This window comes from Sinocyclocheilus rhinocerous, unplaced genomic scaffold (genome assembly GCF_001515625.1).
Source record: "Sinocyclocheilus rhinocerous isolate Xijiao unplaced genomic scaffold, SAMN03320098_v1.1 scaffold344, whole genome shotgun sequence".
Classification (NCBI taxonomy): Eukaryota; Metazoa; Chordata; class Actinopteri; order Cypriniformes; family Cyprinidae; genus Sinocyclocheilus; species Sinocyclocheilus rhinocerous.
Window position 1 is genome coordinate 274,088 of NW_015627959.1, and position 17,249 is coordinate 291,336.

Consider the following 17,249-nt stretch of genomic DNA (forward strand, 5'->3'; position numbering starts at 1 on the left):
AAGGTTTTTATCCCACTTGTTGTGCCCTGATTTCCTGATGCTAACCTTACCTCCTCACCTAAACCTGAAGACTGTAATTCACCAAGCCGACATCAACAGTCCATTACAGTCCTTATATCCACTTCATAGAGCAAATGGAAATTTGGAACATAGTGGGTGGGGCATGCTTGCAGATTTGCAATATTTACTTGGATATGGGAGGGCTAAAAGAGGCAGAATATAAAGAGACTCGACGGTTTATTTTTCCACACGACAGAAAAATCTTCAGCAAAGTGCACCAGAAATCCTTCAACAAATATACCCACCCACACCTATCCACTTCAATATTATGGAAGCCGAAAAAGGTAAATCATGATTTTTTCATAACATCTCTTTCTATATTATTGCTATTAGATTTGAGTATTTAATTTATGTTCCAAATGTACCAATTAGGTTCGAAATGTACCATTGCAGAAGAGCACTGAAAAAAAATAGACAGGAACAATTCATTAAAGGATATTAACATAATGAAAAAAGATTGAGAAATGACTGCGAATAGACATCCGTGTAATAGAGCATTTTATGCATTAATTTCATATTTGATTTGCTAAACAAAATAAAATAATACATCTTCCAAAAGCACTGTCACTTTACAATGTTGTTCATATGCTGTTTTTATATACTGAATTATGGTGGTGGTGGCTGTTTTCCTCATGATTATGAAACTGAATGATGCAAAATATCTGGTTGTAATGCATAGAATGCACCAAAGTTTTGACACTTATGTGGAACAGAATTTATGACATAATGAATACCATCATAAACACTCCTCTGCAATGTTTTTAAAAATGTTCCATTAGAATATGGGGTTGAAACGGGAATCTCAAATAGGACTATGCATTGTATCTCCAGAACATTTCGAGTTCTAATATCATGTATATTGTTAGTTGATGAACAGGGCCAAGGGAGGTGATAAAAATAGATAAGGTGAGGATGTGCAAAAGTGTCATTTTAACTGAGGACAATGGGTGATATACAGCATGAAGTGTCTACAAAAATACTGATATTTTTTGCAAATAAAGAAAATCACTATTTTCCACAATTTTGTCACTAAAAATGTGCTCCAACCCTTAATAAATAATACAGATGTAATAATATCCTTGTCCTTTAACAGTGCAGAGGACTCAGAAGAGCAGTGATGAAATAAGAATTGTGCTGGTTGGAAAGACTGGAGTAGGAAAGAGTGCAGCAGCAAATACCATCCTGGGAGAAAACAAGTTTAATTCAGAACTGTCCTCCTCCTCTGTGACCATAGACTGTGATAAGGCCAGAGGAGATGTCAATGGGCAAAAGGTGGCCGTTATTGACACTCCAGGCTTGTTTGACACAAAAGAGGAACAAACTGTGATTGAGGCAAAGATTAAACTGTGCATATCGCTCTCTGCGCCAGGCCCTCATGTTTTTCTCGTGGTTGTGCAGCTTGGGAGATTTACAGCAGAGGAAAAAAAATCTGTGGAGCAAATTCAGAAAATCTTTGGTGAACAAGCATCAAAATACACCATGGTGCTGTTCACTCATGGAGACAGGCTGAGGCGTGGACAGAAAAGCATCCATAAGTTTGTTAAAGACAGTCCTGATCTGCTTGACTTTGTCAAGACTACAAGTGGCCGATACCATGTTTTTGACAATGAAGAAAATGATCCAAAGCAGGTCAACATGCTGTTTGAACAAATAGAGCAGCTTGTGACTGTAAATGGTGAAGAGTATTACACAAATGAAATGCTTCAGGCAGCTGAGAAAGCAATAGAGGAAGAAAAAGAAAGGCTTATGCTGCAACAACAAATGACTGAACAGGAAGCGAGATACAGAGCAGAAAGAAACAATACGTTTCTGAAAGCCGGTTCGGTAGTGGCAGGAGTTGCTGCTGCTGCTGCTGCTGGTGCTGTTGCTTTAAAAGCCTGCCAACTTCAATGAGAAAAGTTCTCTGATTGGTTAATCCATCATTGGATTGTCATTGATTAGCAATATATTCCTTAATTATTATTATTATTCAAAATAACAAATGCAGTAGCTCTTATATTTTATGTCTACACACTCAGTGCTAGCTAATGGAAAAACTTTATTATACTGGGTCACTGTAATTTGTTTTAGTATACTACAATGCATAATTGTAATTGTAATAAATTATAAAAAAATAACTGAGTGGAAAAAATGTTTTGTTTTGTTTTGTTTTTAGATACTTGATGACTTAAACGTATGCTTACTACGTGCAATGTTTGTGTAACATCATTTTGTGTTTGTTAGAGCACTGGTTATGAATGCCGACCTTGAGTTTTGAATTTTCTTTTCTTTTTGAACAAATGAAGTTCCATCTTTCCAGGAGTGAAGGAGCACCTTCGACTGATTCTGGTCGGCCTTCAGGGAGTTGGGAAGAGTGCAGCAGGAAACACCATTCTGGGCCAAAAGGAGTTTCACTCAGAGCTCAGCGCCACCTCTCTCACATCCACAAGTGAACGGAGGGATGCTGTTGCCTGTGGGAGGAAAGTGACTGTTGTAGACACTCCTGGCTTATTAACCTGTGATGCTTCTAATACAAATGTAGAGCAGGAGCTAGAAAGAGCCTTGACTCTGTGTGAACCCGGACCCCATGCTTTTCTCTTCATTATTCAGTTGGGCCGTTTCACTGAGCAAGAAAGACATGTGATGGACATACTCCAGAAGATGCTGTGCTCAAATGTGAATTTGTTCACAATAGTACTTTTTACATATGGAGACAAACTTAAGAATAAAAGTGTAGACCAGTTTGTAGGGGAGGATAAAAACCTGCAGAAACTCATCCAAAAATGTGGCTCACAGTATCATGTGTTTAATAATAATGACAGAGAAAACACATGTCAGGTCAGTGAGCTCTTTGAGAAAGTGGACAGTCAGTTGGGAAAGAGAAACAAAAAATATTATGTTAGGACAACAAACAAGGAGCAGGGAAAGTCCTGGAATACATGGCACTTCTACATTGCTGCTGCTGCGACTGCTGCTGCTGCAGCTCTGTTTATGTATGCAGCCAAGACACAAACACAGAGTAAAATCCCAGAGTATTTTCCAAAAGCCCCAAGTGATGAGATAACAAAGGTGGAAGCAGATGTGACTCAAAGTGAAACATTTTGGGAAATGTTGCACAGCCTGTTCAACAAGGACAACAAGAAAGTGTATTTATTAGGTTTAGTACCACTGCTTTATCTTGTGAAGAAACTGATGAAGAAATAAATGATAGCAATATAGCAATGTACACCAACTGTTTTAAAGAGTCTGTTGAGAAATGACATCTATGTAAAACACTTTGAAATGCAGATACACAAATGTGCCTGTTTGGAAGAAATAATGTATATTTACTATTTTAAACATTAAAAAAAATTTATGCAATTGATTTCTATGGTAAAGTTTTATCTTCTGTAAAACACATGAATATTTGCCTGTTTGAAAATGTAATGCCTATAGTTGATGGTAACAGTATGTTAAAGTTTACTTATGAATGATTCTGGTGTAAACATTATGTTTGTGTTATAAAATAAAAAGATGAACAGAAAGTTTGTCATTATAGCTTATTGTTATGAATTTTTATATACTGATTTCAGCTGTGCTTGAAACGTGGAATTAAAGGCAGTTGTTCTCAGTTTTTTTCTTCTAAACCAAGGTGCAAACTTGAGCTTTTGGATTAAAGTTTAAAACTGTCCCACTGGCATTCATTAAAAGACACAACAGTGAACTTTGTGGTCTTGCACATATTTAATCATTTCATAGCTGCACAGTTGCTGTCGATTCTTGTGTGCTGTACAACAGTTCACACAAGTTTCAGGACAATGGCAAAGCAGGTATTTCCTGCAGCAAATGCTTTGTTATCAAGAAAAACACATATATAAAACATAGGCACATCTTCTTGAAGAAAAACATTTTCAACAGATATTCATTTCAGTGTGAAATTTTATATAAATGTTTATGATGTAAAATATTACATTATGCAGTATTACAATGTATTTGTTCATTGCTTTTAAACAGTGCCAGAGCAGCAGGATCCATGTGAAGAGCTCAGGATTGTTCTCTTGGGAAAGACTGGAGTTGGAAAAAGTGCTACTGGAAACACCATTCTTGGTGAAATGTTTTTTAAAGTGAATTTGTCATCATCATCTGTGACAAAGGTTTGCTGGAAAGCTACAAAGAATGTTAACAGCACAAAGGTTGCTGTTATTGACACACCAGGACTGTTTGACCCCAGCTTTACTATAGAGGAGATGGTCAGCAGAATTAAGCTGTGTATTCCCCTTTCTACTCCCGGTCCACACGTCTTCTTGCTGGTGCTTCAGCCTGGTCGCTTCACAAAAGAGGACAGAGACACAGTGGACATCTTTCTCAAGATCTTTGGAGAAGATGCAAATAAGCATACCATGATTTTGTTTACACATGGAGACAAGTTTGAGGGTAGAAATATCCAAGAGTTTGTCGCTGACAATCCTGATTTGAAGATACTCTTCAAGAAATGCCAGAAGCGATATCATGTTTTTAATAATGAGTCCAAAGATACCATGCAGGTTGATCAACTTTTTGAAAAAATACACAAGATCAATTCTGAGCACGGAGGACGCTGTTATACCAGTGAAATGCTAGAGAAGGCAGAGATTGCAATTCAAGAGGAAAAACAGCGAATCTTAATGGAAAACGAAGAGCAGAGAAGCAGAGAACTGGAGGATCTGAAAATCAAATATGAAGCAGAGGCTCTGAAACAGGCCATAACAGAGCTGTGGGAAAGGAAAGAGAGGGAGGCAAGAGAGAAAGCGGAAAGAAACAACACGTATCTCAAAATAATTGCAGAGTTTCTGTTTACTACTCTTGAAAAGTTCATTATGAGAAACCTTGGACAAAATCAATGAATGATACTGGTTGAACACCTGTAGGTTTATGAATCTTTTTAGAGACCAGCCCAAATAACCTTAACCTCTGCAGACTGCACTAACCCATCTATAGTAGCCTATACAGTGTGTATATATACAGTTACCCCAAATGTTATCTGGAGAATTAAGGAACCATTAAAAATATATATAGATTTATTTGCATTAATTAACACATGCACACTTATGCAATGCATTTCATAAAATGATAATTGTTCAAAATGATTACCTACATATGTGGTTTCAGCGATCCGATGAAAACATTTCAGACCCCATTTATACTTGTATTTAGCACTGACCACTTGTGAAGAAAAAAAAAAACAATAAAAAAGGATGTTAATACCAGGTGTAAAAGAGTCACATTTTAAGGTTTTAAGTGAGACTTAAGTATCCAAAAGTGTTTGTTTGTCTGTTCACAAGTTCCAGACAGACTAAGAGTCTTTGAAGGGAATTTTTCAGTGAACTGATTAATTGAACTGATTCATTCAAAACACTGATTCTTACATGAGCGAAACAAGTGACTTGCTGAAATCGGAACAGCAACTTAGCACATTACTCTTAATACTGCCATTACTCTGGCAAAAATAATAAAAACAGTATACAGTTCCAAATTCTGCAACTGTCTTTATAAGTCAATATATTCAACTAAATCATTCAAAAATGATGATTCATTCATGAACGAAAGAAGTTTATGAATGAGTCATTGAATCAGTCAACTCACCCAATTTGTTCAAAAACACTGAACCATTCAGAAAACACTGTCGTGTATAATACTATGTTTAACACAGTGTTGCAAACAAGTGCGCATACAGTACACGCACACACACAATGGGTATGTATAGGCCTAAGAAACCAAGAAACTAAGATACCATAAAATAGGAACTAAGATACTGATATAAGGTAATAAAATGTTCAAAATTGCAGCACTAAAACTAACAAGACTTCAGACTGAATACCAGGTATGAGCAGACATGTGGTAATTTTTTTTAATTGAGCAGTTGATGCAAAGCATTAAAGTATGTTTTCCTTAATTCTAAACATGTAATGAAAAAATGTAAGCTGTTCATCTTTAGAAAGACAATTTTGAACAAAATTAAAGAATCAATGCTTTAAAAACAGTTGAAAATAAAACTTCAACGTCAGCTGGCTGCGTATATGCTGAGTTTCAAACAAACACATTTGATATCATGTTCAAATGCAATTTTAATAATGTGAAAACAACTGAAGTAATTCAGATAAGAGCTAAACAAAATCAAGTCTTTATTTACTTTTACGATTTATGGACACAAATTGTAGATACTGATGCAAGTGGAGTATATAAGGAAATAATGGAGATATACAAGAATTTCTAGGACTAATTTAGCAAAAGAATCATAACACTTACAAAACCACAAGTGAATGAAATATGGTGATCATATAAACTAGAAAAGGCCATTATTTGTTTTAAATGTTTTGATGAAGACAAGTAATGTGTCCATTGGAGATGAACTGGCTTAGACAAAGTTGAACAGTTTTTTCAAATAATTGACCACTTTCATTATAAATGAAGGGTTCCTCTCTGCTTCCCATCTTGCTCGCTGCTCGTAATCATTGTTCAGTTTTTTCTTAGCTTTTTCGTAGGCCTCATCTTCAAGTTGAATCCTCAGAATTTCTAACTCTTTCTGTCTCTGCTCTGCTGTCTTCTGCAGGATACGTTGTTTCTCTTTCTCAATTTCTCTTTCTACCTTTTCAAGCATCTCATTGGTGTAGTGTTGCCCACCATTCCCAGTGACCATTTTATCAATCTGGTCGAGCAACTGAATGACCTTTTCAGGATTTTGTTCTTTATTGTTGAACACGTGGTATCGTCCATTGCATGTTTTGATGAAACTGAGCAGTTTTGGGTTGTCCCGCACAAATGTGTGAATGTTTTTGCCCTCCAGTCGATCTCCATGAGTGAACAGTGCCATGATGTAATTGGAGGATTCCTCACCAAAAACTGTTTGGATAATTCTTACCGCTTTTGCCTCTTCATCTGTGAATCTGCCCAGCTGAATCACAACTAAGAAGACATGTGGACCAGGAGCAGAGAGAGGAATACAGCGTTTTATTCTGTTGACCACTTCCTCTTTAGTTAGGTTGGTGTCAAACAGACCTGGAGAGTCAATGACGGACACTTTTCTGCCATTTATAATTGCATGAAATTTTTCACATTGTCCAGTCACAGAGGAGGAAGATATCTCTGATTTAAAAAACCTTTTGTCCCAGGATTGTGTTGCCTGTTGCACTTTTTTATCCCACCCCTGTTTTCCAACCAGAAGAATACGGAGCGGTTCGCCTGGATGATGCACTGATGCAACTATTGCATAAACAAGAATATGACATTGAATACATGTCTTAAATATCTGATAAAACATGAACAACCTTAAGTTATATTATATAAATTTAACATGACACTTTCTATTACAAAGTCAAGCATGTTTTGGCAACACAAAAAAGGAAGTCATGCACACTTCACAATGTCAAAGGATTACATTACAATAGATAGATTGATAGATAGATAGATAGATTTACCTATGCCATCCAAGTCATGTTTTTGTTGCCTGAACATCTAGAAGTGTTTACATAAAATTATACGTTTTCATCACATTTGGTTAAAAATGTTAAAAAAAAACAGAAAAGGTTGAAATATACATACAAGCATACCTGAATCCCTATTGCAATGGCAGCAACAATTGCACAAAGCACCAGTAGTATTGTAGAGAAAGATAGGATCCACGACTTTGAAGTCATTACTGATGGTCCAAGAGAAATGCTCTGCCTCTGCACTATAAAAAAAGAAAAAGAAAAAAAGTCAAGTTCTTGCTATACATTCAAAATTTATCAGTGCTCACAAAAGATGAATTTGACATTCAGTCATTATTATTTTCGTTTGCTAAATAACAAAAGCAGTGAAGAGGAGACAGGGCAGAACCGGACTGGACATGTTGCAGTTTGAACGTCCTCTAACACATCAAGAACTGCGCTGTGCCACAGTTCTGACATTACATGCAAATAAAAAATAAATACAAAATCCACTACCCTAATGTAATCTACAGATAAGTTGCTATCAGAATATTTCAGTTGTTCTATTATATACATCTTTCATTTTTTATGCAAGTATTCCTCATTAAGCTTTTATTAGTTTTACACCAGCTCTCTTTGATGTTGCTTTAAATACAGTAGGTCTACTATATATTGTCGAATCAAATATTAAGGAAGTACCATTCTCATTTTATAATGGCTGCATAATATAATGAATGTACCTTAAATGTATCCATCATAAAGGCCTAGAACTTTACCTTTAAATGAGGAACACATCGTGAGAGTATCTGCGTCGTGACGTAGGCCTATTGAATACTGTCTTTTTTTGTAGAAGTTTGTTTGTGTAAACTGGGTTTCCGTTTCGGTTTCGCTGTCAAAAGTTACTAGGTTTTTTTTTTTAAGGGTTACTTGGTGTCGACTGCCACCTACAGAGGATAAAGTGCTACTGCAAGATAATGATTTTTTTTCTTCACCATTCTAGCAGATTCCTCCTGTTTAAGTTACTTGCGGAGGAATATTAATTAAGTAAATCGTGCTTCGACTTCTCTTTGGGTGAAACTGATGGTTTTGACAGATGCTCTGTTTCCAAATTGGTTTTCATGTTGGTTTATGTAGTCCATTGAGTGCGCTCACTCACAGGTGCAGTTACCCATCTGTCCATAGTCTGTTGAAGTGTGCTTGACAGTGAAAGTCGATTAGGGGTTTAAGGAGAGTGACATTACAATTGTGTATGTTATATGGTGCCTGTTTTTGTATATTATAGACAGATTCCTATCCATTTGTGCATTCCAATCACAAATGCAACACATTTCGGTTTAGTTCAAATTAGCCAGCAGCTAAAGCAAACATGGACTGGCCATGCATGTAATAAAGTCTTTAACTACTCAAAATTTAGTATTCTGTATAAGATGATGGAAATTAGTAAATTCGTTTTTTTTTTTTTTATGTGTTTGCTGGCATCCTATTATTTTTTTCACCCTTCTCACTATTCTGTGCAACTTATTCATCACTCCCAAGTTTCCATACAAGGCTGTAATATTAAACATTAAAATACCCTCAACATAGATTTTATATACCATTACCAAGATCAACTAATATAAAAACTATTTCTTATTTCTGCATAAGAAACAACCTTCGAGTTGCTTTCCTAAAAATATTGTCTACATTCTCATTAAAGCTCAACCTTTTATCTGAATATGTTCCCAGATATTTAAAACTTTCCACAGTCTCAACAACCTGATCATTTAACCTTAACTTCCCTAACATGGCATTCATTAAGATTAACATTAAAAATCAACTCTTCATTTCCCTTACATTGCTTTGCAAGGCACTGAATTTACATCAATATTCAAGGCCTTAATATTTTTGAAATAGGTTTGCTCACTCAGTAATTGACTCTTTGAACAAAGTTGCACCAAGACTATATCATCTGCATATTTAAAAAGACCAGCTTTATTGCTCTTAATTTGTAGGTCATTGGTATATATTGAGATTAAACCCTCTGGAACCCCTGTATTTAAAGCCAGTTCATTTGAAAATATGCCATTCATAAACACATTCTTTGGACAATCTGTAAGAAAGTCTTTGATCCATTATATCAAAGGAGAATTTATATTCACACTAGAAATGTGATGTGATAATAAATGAACCTTACTAAATGTTTAAGTAAAAATCAACAAAAAGTGCCTGTGCATAAGATTTGGAGTCCTGAATATGCTTTACTATAAAATCAGTCAACAAAAATCAACATAGTGTGGCATCTTCTGTCCCCCTATGTGGTCTGTGTGCAAACTGCAGTGGGTCTAAACTGATAACCTCACATTTATTCACAATTCTTTCCATACATTTAGCCAGAACTGAGGTCAAAGATACTGGCTTGTAATGTTTAGGTAATGTTGCCTCTGATGTCTTGGGGATGGGTATTACTGTGGATACTTTCTACAAATGTGGGACTGTATACGCATTCAGTAATGTCTGAAATAAATAGCTGTGTAAAAGGGCCCCCTTAATCTGATGTGCACAGACTTCTAGGTGCTTTATTAAGATTAATATGAGCTAAACATGCAGCCACTTCCTGCTATCAAGGGTTGTGGACCCATTGGAAATTGTTTAAGAATTCTCCACTGTTCATTTTAGCATCCATAAAATCAAATCTATTATAAAATGATTACGTTTATTAACAAACCTTACATAATCTACAATTTGTACCTTTTGTTGTACCCTCCCTCTCTCCCCTCATTACTTTAGTTGTAACCTCCCTCTCCTACTTGCAATCCTTTCCATGCTTGTTTTTTTTTACATTTCCTGAATAAAATTTCTCTTAAACTCTATTCATTCATTTTAGGTATCTTTACTTTAGTTCTAAATTCCTTCTCTTTGTCTTTATTTTATATATCAGGAGCCATATGAGTGAAAAACATGTAACATTTTATTTTGCTGTAATTATATAACAATAGGAAAACAGACAAAACAGAAAAGGCAAAAAGTGTTTCTTGAGAATACAGTATACTAAATAGAACAGGCCCATTGCAAACCAACATTACCCTGCATGACATAATTTCTGATTCCTGTTATTTTGCTGTAATTATATAACAATAGGAAAACAGACAAAACAGAAAAGGCAAAAAGTGTTTCTTGAGAATACAGTATACTAATAGAACAGGCCCATTGCAAACCAACATTACCCTGCATGACATAATTTCTGATTCCTGTGAGAAAGGCCTAAAGGGAAGTTGATAACATGTGACTCATGCCCCTACATTGTGAACTTTGTTGACAAAAAAGGAGAATCAGTCTGGTTTTCATTCTCATTCAGACATAGTTTATGATTAAAGAACCTAGAGAAAGTCCTAAAATTTATATACAAACACAATGTATCATTTATATTTATCCCTGAATATACATTGTGGCACAAAAATAAGTTATTTATCATTATAGTTTTAGTATATAAAGCAATAGGCCAGGAACATGTTTGCACAGCTTCTATATCTCCCTTTTGTCCTTGTTGCTGAGTGCTGCATATTTGATGTTTTTACATTTTAGTTTAGTGCATGTGTTTCCACCTGATCTGAGTGAACTGTTTTTCTTGCTCTTTTCAAGATTCAAGTTTCTTTTGAAAAAAAGCTATTACATCATTAAGAAAAGAGAACCCACCATTATGCATACGAACATTTTTCTCAGCTTGCCATCGTGCCTGCTGTTTATGTTCACTGTCCAGTTTTTCTTTTTCTTTTTCAAAAACTTTGCCTTCAGATGTAGCCCTCAGAGCTTCCGTTTCCTTCTGTCTCTGCTCCTCTTTCTCTTTCAGGATATGACCCATTTCTGCTTCAATCACTTTCTCTCTGTCAAGCATCTCATTGGTGTAGTGCTGCCCACCATTCCCAGTGACTATTTTGTCAATCTGTTCAAACAACTCAATGACCTGTTCAGTATTTTGTTCTTCATTATTAAACACATGGAATCTTCCACTGCATGTTTTGATGAAACTGAGCAGTTTGGGGCTGTTACGCACAAATTTGTGAATGTTTCTGCCCTTAATTACATCTCCATGAGTGAACAGTGCAATGGTGTACATGGAGGATTCCTCACCAAAAATGTTTTGAATGATTCTAACAGCTTCTGCCTCTTCATCTGTGAATCTGCCCAGCTGAATCACAACTAAGAAGACATGTGGACCAGGAGCAGAGAGTAGGATACAGCGTTTAATTCTGTCAATCACCTCATCTTTTGTTAGGCTAGTGTCAAACAGACCCGGAGTGTCAATAACTAATACATTTCTTCCATTTACCGTTGCATTATTTTTTTCACATTGCTTAGTCACAGAGGAGGAGGATGTCTCTGATTTAAATACTTTTTTTCCCAGGATGGTGTTTCCTGTTGCACTTCTTCCTGCCCCTGTCATTCCAACCAAAAGAATCCGGAGCGGTTCATCTGGATGATTAATAGGAATTTGATTGTTCATATACTGTGCAATGTACATTCATTATATATGGATTATACACAGTTATTACTATTCTTTTTCAGTTTAAATGTATAAATAAACGTATGTAATATCTAGTGATAATATGTAATAATTATAATACTTATCATATAATAATATCAATATTTTCAAGAAAACAACAGTACCTAAATCATTCAAATTGTGATTTTGTTGCACATGCATCTGAAAGATATAATACATAATATTATACATTGTTTCACATGCATCGCATTACATTCATGTTTTCAACAAATTTTTAATCTTCAAAAAGAAGTAATAAAATGAAGCATTCATTTTATTAATTATTATAGAACACAGGTGTGCAGCTCAAATGAAATAGACTCTTTAAGACAAACATCAAAAATATAGACATGTAGATACTAACTGGCAATGCCTCTTTGTAATGTTCACTGCTTCCTCACTAAGTAGTGGACATCTGTCAAAATTCACTTCACTTGCAACATGCATAGATGAAACGCACATTTGCGTAGATTAGAGGCTATAATAGCATAGTAATTTGAGGAAAGTAAATATAATATTAATTTTAAATATATAAATGTATATACATAATACATGTGTATTTAACATATATATATTAGAATTAAATAATTATATTTCTAATTTGTATAATCCACAAAAAAAACAAATTAGGTGGCAGATTTCTGTTATGATATTTTATGTGAAATTCATATGTCTTTTTAACTGTTATGTAACTCATGGTCATGATGATTGAATGAACTTTGTAATAACTATGTTGTGCACTTTTTACCTGCAAATGGCTGAGATTCATCGAACTCTTTAAAATTGCAAGAGACCTAATTTCATTCCATTTATTTTAGATAAACTTATTGTAGCACTGAGGTGGTGCACAATGACTACTGGGTAAATTTCCCTCTCTACTTCCTGTAAAGTGATCCTTGCTCTCTATATTGGCAATGCTATGCTCCCTGCATCTGTCATTAATTTAAATTAACAGTACATACCTGGTGCACCAGTAATCCAACAAAGATAAGTAGTGCAGGTGGCAAGTAGTTCAAAAAAGTTGAGCCCCTTGACATATTTGATTTTTGTCCATTAGATGTCTCATTGGAATCTATAGCTATTGAGAAAGTGAGGTCAGAACTGTTGCTCTTGAGTTGAAATTATGAGTAAAAGCCAGGCATTTGATGAATATGTTTTATTAAATAAAAGCAACAATTTTACAGTGAATTACTAAGTATTCAAATATGATTACAGTATTTCACTTAGTTATCTACTTGTTTCAATTTCTTGAGCTAGTTATCAATCATTCAAACCTTTTTTGTTTATGCCACTATTCCTAGTTTATCTTGTATTACTTGAGTAACTCCAAATGTGCTTTCTATAGTGTATTTACTACTGTGTCCTTATTGACACCAACTCTACTTCTACTTCAATCCAAGGTTTATCAGAAATGTATCCAAATTTAGGGTTAAACACACTAAACATAAGATTACATCATTGCACGTGTGCATGCTCACTCTCACCTTTCATTATGGGAGCAAATAATCAGCATCTGAGTTCCTACTGCTAGGCTGCGTTGTCTTTTTCTCTAAGAAGAGTTTCGTTTTCTCTGTTGTGTTACCAGACCCTAAACCTGATAGACTTGTTTATATTCATGGATCACGTGTCTCACATCCTACTCCATGGACACTCTGCTCACTCTCCCCGGACTAATGAACCACAACTGCTCCTCATCTTCCTGCAATTAAAGACTGCCAGTGTCACACACACATTGTCTGGTCTCTTTACTGTGTAATTGCAAGGATTCTCAAAAATCTGGGTGTTATATTAGATAGCAACTTGTCTTTTGAAAATCATTATATTTCCCATGTTACAAAAACAGCATTCTTCCATCTTAGAAACATTGCCAAGTTACGAAACATGTTACCTGTTTCTGATGCAGAAAAGCTAGTTCATGCATTCATGACCTCAAGACTGGACTATTGTAATGCACTGCTAGCTGGTTGTCCTGCATCTTCAATAAACAAGCTACAGGTGGTCCAAAATGCAGCGGCTAGAGTCCTTACCAGGTCAAGAAAATATGATCAAATTACCCCAATTTTACAGTCTCTGCACTGGCTACCTATTAAGTTCCGTATCAGTTACAAAACATTACTACTTACTTTTAAGGCCCTAAATGGTTTAGCTCCTGCGTACCTAACTAGTCTTCTACCACAATCCATCACGCTCCCTAAGGTCACAAAACTCTGGACTTTTGGTAGTACCCAGGATAGCAAAGTCCACTAAAGTAGGTAGAGCTTTTTCGCATTTGGCTCCCAAACTCTGGAATAGACTTCCTGATAACGTTCGTTTGAATGATTCTAACAGCTTCTGCCTCTTCATCTGTGAATCTGCCCAGCTGAATCACAACTAAGAAGACATGTGGACCAGGAGCAGAGAGTAGGATACAGCGTTTAATTCTGTCAATCACCTCATCTTTTGTTAGGCTAGTGTCAAACAGACCCGGAGTGTCAATAACTAATACATTTCTTCCATTTACTGTTGCATTATTTTTTTCACATTGCTTAGTCACAGAGGAGGAGGATGTCTCTGATTTAAATACTTTTTTTCCCAGGATGGTGTTTCCTGTTGCACTTCTTCCTGCCCCCGTCATTCCAACCAAAAGAATCCGGAACGGTTCATCTGAATGATTAATTTAATTATTCATAGACTGTACAATATACATTCATTATACATTTATTATACTATTCATTATACACAGTTAATACTATTCTTTTTCATCCTAAATGTATAAATAAAAGTATGTATTAATATCTAGTGATAATATGTCAGAATTATAATACTTATCATATAATTTATTAATTATAATAATATATAATATCAATATTTTCAAGAAAAGAAAACATAGTACCTAAATCACTCGAATTGTTATTTTGTTGCACATGCATCTGAAAGTTAAGTACATAATATTATACTTTGTTTCACATATATCACATTATATCAATGTTTTCAACAAATTTTTAACCTTTAAAAAGAAATAATAAAAATATAGCTGCAAGCAGCGATGACGGGCCCAAGCCATCAGCGCAACCGCCACCCCGGTGGCATCAGAAAAACTGTGCACAGCGGGCACATGCATTTACAGTAACCCTCTGGCAGTCTGGTTTTAAGGGTTACAGCAATGAAAGGGTTACACTATAACATCAAGAGTGTGAAACACACACAGAGACAACAATATATAAAACGTTGGTAACACTTTACAATACAGTTTCATTTGTTAACATTCACTATATTAGTTAACATGAACAATTATATAGCATTTATTAATGTCAGTTAATGTTAAGTTCAAAACTTACCAATACATTAAAGTTGTATCTGTTAACATTAGTTCATGTGCTGTGAATTAACATGAACATGAACATTTTTATTAACTAACATTAAAAAAGATTAATAAATGCTGTAAAAATATATTGTTTTTTGTTAGTTCATGTTAGTTAATGCATTAACTAATGTTAACAAACGAGACCTTATTGTAAAGTGTTACCAACATTTTATGATCTATAAGGATTTTTAAAAATGGTTTTAATGGCTAAATGGTGCTGAATATTGGGATCATAACACCTAGTCCTATCATGCAAACTAATGACCTATAAGCATTTGTGAAATAATTATATAAAACTACATTACCAGTACAGTACATATTAACTTATTTTATGTATTTGTTTTCATTCTAATTAAACTGAGCAGAAAAGGATCAGGCTTAAAAGATTTCTTATCCAATCTTAGTATTACATGTAATCTTCACTGCTTCCTCACTGCAATGCTATGCTCCCTGCAATTTGGAATCTCACTTAAAATAGCCTAATGCTACCTCGTTGGGGAGTATAAAGCAGATGGAATGTGACCATGATTGTATGATTTCTGGTTACTCTGTCATTAATTTAAATTTCACAGTACATACCTGCTGCACCAGTACTCCAACAATGATATTAAGTAGTGCAAATAGCAAGTAATGCAAAAAAGTTGAGCTGCTTGACATATTTGTCCATTAGATGTCTCAATTGGAATCCATAGCTATTGAGAAAGAGAGGTCAGAACTGTTGTTATTGATTTTAAATATGAAATTATAAGTAAAACCCAGGCATTTGATGAACATGTTTTATCACATAAAAGTACAGTACAGTATTTTCAGTTATCTACTTGTTTCAATTTCTCGAGCTAGTCATCAAGAATTTAAACCTTTTTTTTTAATGCCGCTATTCCTTGTTTATCTTGTATTAATCCAAATGTGATCTCTACAGTGTATTTACTACTGCGTCCCTAATATTCTTATTGACAGCAGCTCTGCTTCTACTTCAATCCAAGATTTATCAAAAATGTATCAAAATTTAGGTTTATACACAGTAAACCTAATATAACATCATTACATGTGTGCTCTTTCTCACCTTTCATTGTGGGAGCAAATAATCAGCTTCTGAGTTCCTATTTCTAGGCTGCGTTGTCCTTTTCTCTATGAATAGTTTTGTTTTCTCTGTCCCTATACAAACATTACAGGATCCTGCTAGACTTGTTTTATTCATGGATCACATGTCTCACATCCTACTCCACCCAGTTGTCCATCTCCATGGACACTCCGCTCTCTCTCCCCGGATTAATTAATGGCCCACAACTGTTCCTCGTCTCCCTGCAATTAAAGACTGCCACTCTTTCACACACACATTGTCTGGTCTCTTTACTGTATAATTGCAAGGATTCTATGGGCCTTTGTATACTCACAAGTGGATTGCTTTCCTGTGTTTTCCACTTGATGATCTTCTCTGTTTCCTCGTTGTTCTGTTGCCTGCGTTGTGTGTTTATTTCCTTGTGTGATTCATCAGACATTCTCCCAACTGTTATTCTCCAAATAAATGCAATCCTTGACATTTCCATTTTATCGATACTCACCTGTTATCACTGTGTGTTTTCACCAACTGTGCCTCCAGTAAACTTGCACTTGAGTTAATCTTCTCTTAGTCTCACAATAAGCGACAACATGGTGTTGACTGTCATCCATACAGGAAACAAAGCAGAAATGCATGTAGAACTTCAAGTTTTGTTCTTGCAATCACTTTGACATATATTGCCCTATATCAAGATATTGCCATATATATTATCTATAACATCCCCATAATAAAATTGTATATGTACGTTTGTTACACACATATATATATATATAAAAATACAAAATCAGTATGTTTATGTTTTAATGATGTAATATAAGATAACGTAAAAAGTAGTTTTTTTTTTTTTAAATACATGTCTATCTT

At 35.0% G+C, this 17,249-nt stretch overlaps 4 protein-coding genes across 4 annotated transcripts; 2 read left to right on the top strand and 2 right to left on the bottom strand.

Annotated features, from left to right (window-relative positions):
* Positions 1-285: 285 nt before the first annotated feature.
* LOC107737112 (GTPase IMAP family member 7-like) lies at positions 286-1,953 on the top strand. The gene is made up of 2 exons (XM_016548549.1): positions 286-344; positions 1,154-1,953. Exons 1-2 carry the CDS (start codon positions 329-331, stop codon positions 1,951-1,953), a joined length of 816 nt encoding a protein of 271 aa, XP_016404035.1. The 5' UTR covers positions 286-328.
* A 298-nt stretch (positions 1,954-2,251) lies between these two features.
* LOC107737113 (GTPase IMAP family member 4-like) lies at positions 2,252-5,080 on the top strand. Its single transcript, XM_016548550.1, has 3 exons — positions 2,252-2,259; positions 2,346-2,488; positions 4,033-5,080. The coding sequence occupies exons 1-3, from the start codon at positions 2,252-2,254 to the stop codon at positions 4,899-4,901; spliced, it is 1,020 nt and encodes a 339-aa protein (XP_016404036.1). The 3' UTR covers positions 4,902-5,080.
* A 1,309-nt stretch (positions 5,081-6,389) lies between these two features.
* Positions 6,390-8,302, bottom strand: LOC107737092 (GTPase IMAP family member 7-like). Its single transcript, XM_016548503.1, has 4 exons — positions 8,240-8,302; positions 7,605-7,726; positions 7,473-7,509; positions 6,390-7,257 (listed from the first exon to the last, which is right to left on the bottom strand). Exons 1-4 carry the CDS (start codon positions 8,256-8,258, stop codon positions 6,413-6,415), a joined length of 1,023 nt encoding a protein of 340 aa, XP_016403989.1. The 5' UTR covers positions 8,259-8,302; the 3' UTR covers positions 6,390-6,412.
* A 2,774-nt stretch (positions 8,303-11,076) lies between these two features.
* LOC107737114 (GTPase IMAP family member 4-like) lies at positions 11,077-11,943 on the bottom strand. Its single transcript, XM_016548551.1, has one exon. It carries the CDS (start codon positions 11,941-11,943, stop codon positions 11,077-11,079), a length of 867 nt encoding a protein of 288 aa, XP_016404037.1.
* Between the last annotated feature and the right edge of the window lie 5,306 nt (positions 11,944-17,249).

Bases quoted from the DNA above. Each gene is read 5' to 3' on its own strand.
- LOC107737114 (XM_016548551.1), bottom strand. From the start codon at position 11,943: ATGAACAATCAAATTCCTATTAATCATCCAGATGAACCGCTCCGGATT.
- LOC107737113 (XM_016548550.1), top strand. The intron at 2,489-4,032 runs GTGAACGGAGGG...GCTTTTAAACAG, and splicing joins CACCTCTCTCACATCCACAA to TGCCAGAGCAGCAGGATCCA.
- LOC107737092 (XM_016548503.1), bottom strand. The intron at 7,510-7,604 runs GTATGCTTGTAT...AAACACTTCTAG, and splicing joins CCATTGCAATAGGGATTCAG to ATGTTCAGGCAACAAAAACA. The intron at 7,258-7,472 runs GTAAATCTATCT...TTTATGCAATAG, and splicing joins ACATGACTTGGATGGCATAG to TTGCATCAGTGCATCATCCA.